Raw genomic sequence first — 2,173 nt, forward strand, 5'->3', positions numbered from 1 at the left:
TTCCCTACATCACTTGCCTGCATATTTTGCTTTAAAAGAACCTCACCAAAGAATTCATTATCAGAGTTTATGGAGAAAGGCCCCTGAGCTTCCAAATCACTTCCCTCCCTATGCCAGTTAACAGAGATCGTCGGTAATCGTAACAATTGTGACCTGTGTGGTACTAGCAGGAATCGGAGAGCCTGTGAGGCTGTGAGACTTCCTAACACAGAAGTCGAAAGAAGAGAGTTGACTCCTTAGCAAAAGTGCCTATTACCCCAAATCCTCTAAGAAACCAGATATGTTTGGAAATCTACTCGGGCAATATTTTCCTTTAATTCTCCCTAAAGCATCTTAGAAAAACCGTAGTTCCCTAAAGTTTCTACTGAAAAAGAAGTGTAACTTTTAAAATCTGAGCTTCTCTACGTGGGAAAAAAACATTATTTTATCTGCGTGTACATTTGAAAACGCTCTAACACTTTTCTCACTTTGCTGGAGTGGTTTTTTCCTTCGAAAACGATCTGCTATCCAGACCTGTGGTTTCTGCGACGAAGGGATTTCTGCGGGTGAGGGTGGCAGCTTCCCGCCGCCGGAGTCGTTTGGCCCATTATGGTTCCAGCGCTCCGGGGGCTTCCCTTTGCGCCTTCGCTCCCGTCACGCGGATGCCGAAGTTTGCCGGGGGCTCAGGTTTATCCCCTTGGACGTTTGCGATTAGCTGGATCCCTCCCAGGCTCTCCGCCCCGCCCCCGCCCCGGCCCCCCGCAAGACCTCTTCTGTCCACAGACTTGTGAGAGAGGTGCATCCTCCCTTAGCCAAGGCGCGCACCGGGGGCCTGGGGGGTACTTTCGCTGGGCCCTGGCACCGCTCTCCCCGCGCCCGGACCACCGAGCCGCGGGTCACGCCCTCTCTCTGGAGACGCTCTTTTCTCTCTTCGCACACTCCTTCCTTGCCTCTGCTAGAACAGGCGACCTCGCTCCTAATATACCAGGCACAACCCGCCCCCCCAAAAAGGATCAGATTTGAGACACAGCGCTGAGGATCGTTCAGTCGAAGTAGGCGACACTGCTGGCCAGGGTGACTCGCGCCCCGGACCCCGGGTCCCCGCGTCTCACTCGCTGAGGACAGTGGGGTGGGCAGGGGGTGCCCCAAGCACAAGGCAGCTCAGGGACGGCGTGGAGCCCGAAAACTGCCCCTGGGCCACCCAGGCCAGGGGGCAGGAGCTCTTGTGGGGCACAATTCACAGAACGGGACGTGGGGAGGGGTCAATCCCACCCGCAAGACCCCGAGCACGGGACGGGACGGGACTGTGGTCGCTAATGCCATGGAGGGGCTGTCGCTGCCCCTCGTCTCTCCCCACTCTGCCAGGCTTGAATATACACACACTCGTACACACTCACTCACACGCCTGCACTCCGCCCAGACGGGGTGGCGGAGGCGGGGGAAGGTATGCAGCGGCCAGCCCCGGGCTACCTGCCCGGCACATCAACCCCGCGGCGCCCCCGCCTAGGCGCAGACAGACGGACGCGCTGGAGGCAGCAGGCGCTCGGGGCCGCCGCACCGATGCTAGTCGGCGTCCCACCTGGGGAGCCTCGGGGAGGCGGCGGCAGGGGCAGCTCCAGAGTGCCCGGCGCGCCCCACTCTCCCTTGCACAACTTCGAGCAGCGCGCGCCGCCCTGGCTCCCGTCTCCCTTCCTTACCCAAATACTGCCGCAGGTCGAGCAGAAAGCGCGGGGGTCCCCCGCCGAGCTGATAGAAGAGGGAGCCCAGGCAGAAGACCAGCAGGGTGGCCATGCAGAAACCGTAGTCCCGGAGGGAGAAGCGCAGGAGAGGCAGCAGGGAGACCCGGCGCTTCCAGCTGCCCAGGCCGGGAGGGGCGCCCCCCAGAGGGGCCCCATGGGGCCAGGGATCCGCGCCGCTGCCGGGATGCTGCTGCTGCTGCTGCTTCTTCTTCATCGCCTGCTCCGCCGCCTTGCACAGCCTGCCCGTGCCAGGAAAAGGTCACCCATCCGCCTGCGAGGAGCAGAGCCCGGCCGGCCGGCTGCACATGGACAGGGCCGCGCCGAGGGCAGCGCGGGTGGGGGCGGGGAGGGGCCGAAGTTGCCGGGCTCAGGAGACTTTCCTCGGCATGGTCCCCGCCGCCGCGGCCCGAGCGGCCGAGGTGCCCGGCCCCGGCTCGGCGGCGCCGCCCGCGCCC

General features: G+C 62.5%; 1 protein-coding gene across 2 annotated transcripts in view; it reads right to left on the reverse strand.

Annotated features, from left to right (window-relative positions):
- The window catches only part of UST (uronyl 2-sulfotransferase), a 286,999-nt gene extending 285,067 nt beyond the window's left edge, over positions 1 to 1,932 (reverse strand). For both annotated transcript variants that reach the window (XM_007458766.1, XM_007458767.1), the window contains exon 1: positions 1,677 to 1,932. In XM_007458766.1, the coding sequence (XP_007458828.1) occupies positions 1,677 to 1,932 (256 nt within the window). The remainder of the gene's footprint in view (positions 1 to 1,676) is intronic.
- Between the last annotated feature and the right edge of the window lie 241 nt (positions 1,933 to 2,173).

The sequence above is a fragment of the Lipotes vexillifer genome, unplaced genomic scaffold (genome assembly GCF_000442215.2).
Source record: "Lipotes vexillifer unplaced genomic scaffold, Lipotes_vexillifer_v1.1 scaffold639, whole genome shotgun sequence".
In the NCBI taxonomy this organism is placed as follows: Eukaryota; Metazoa; Chordata; class Mammalia; order Artiodactyla; family Lipotidae; genus Lipotes; species Lipotes vexillifer.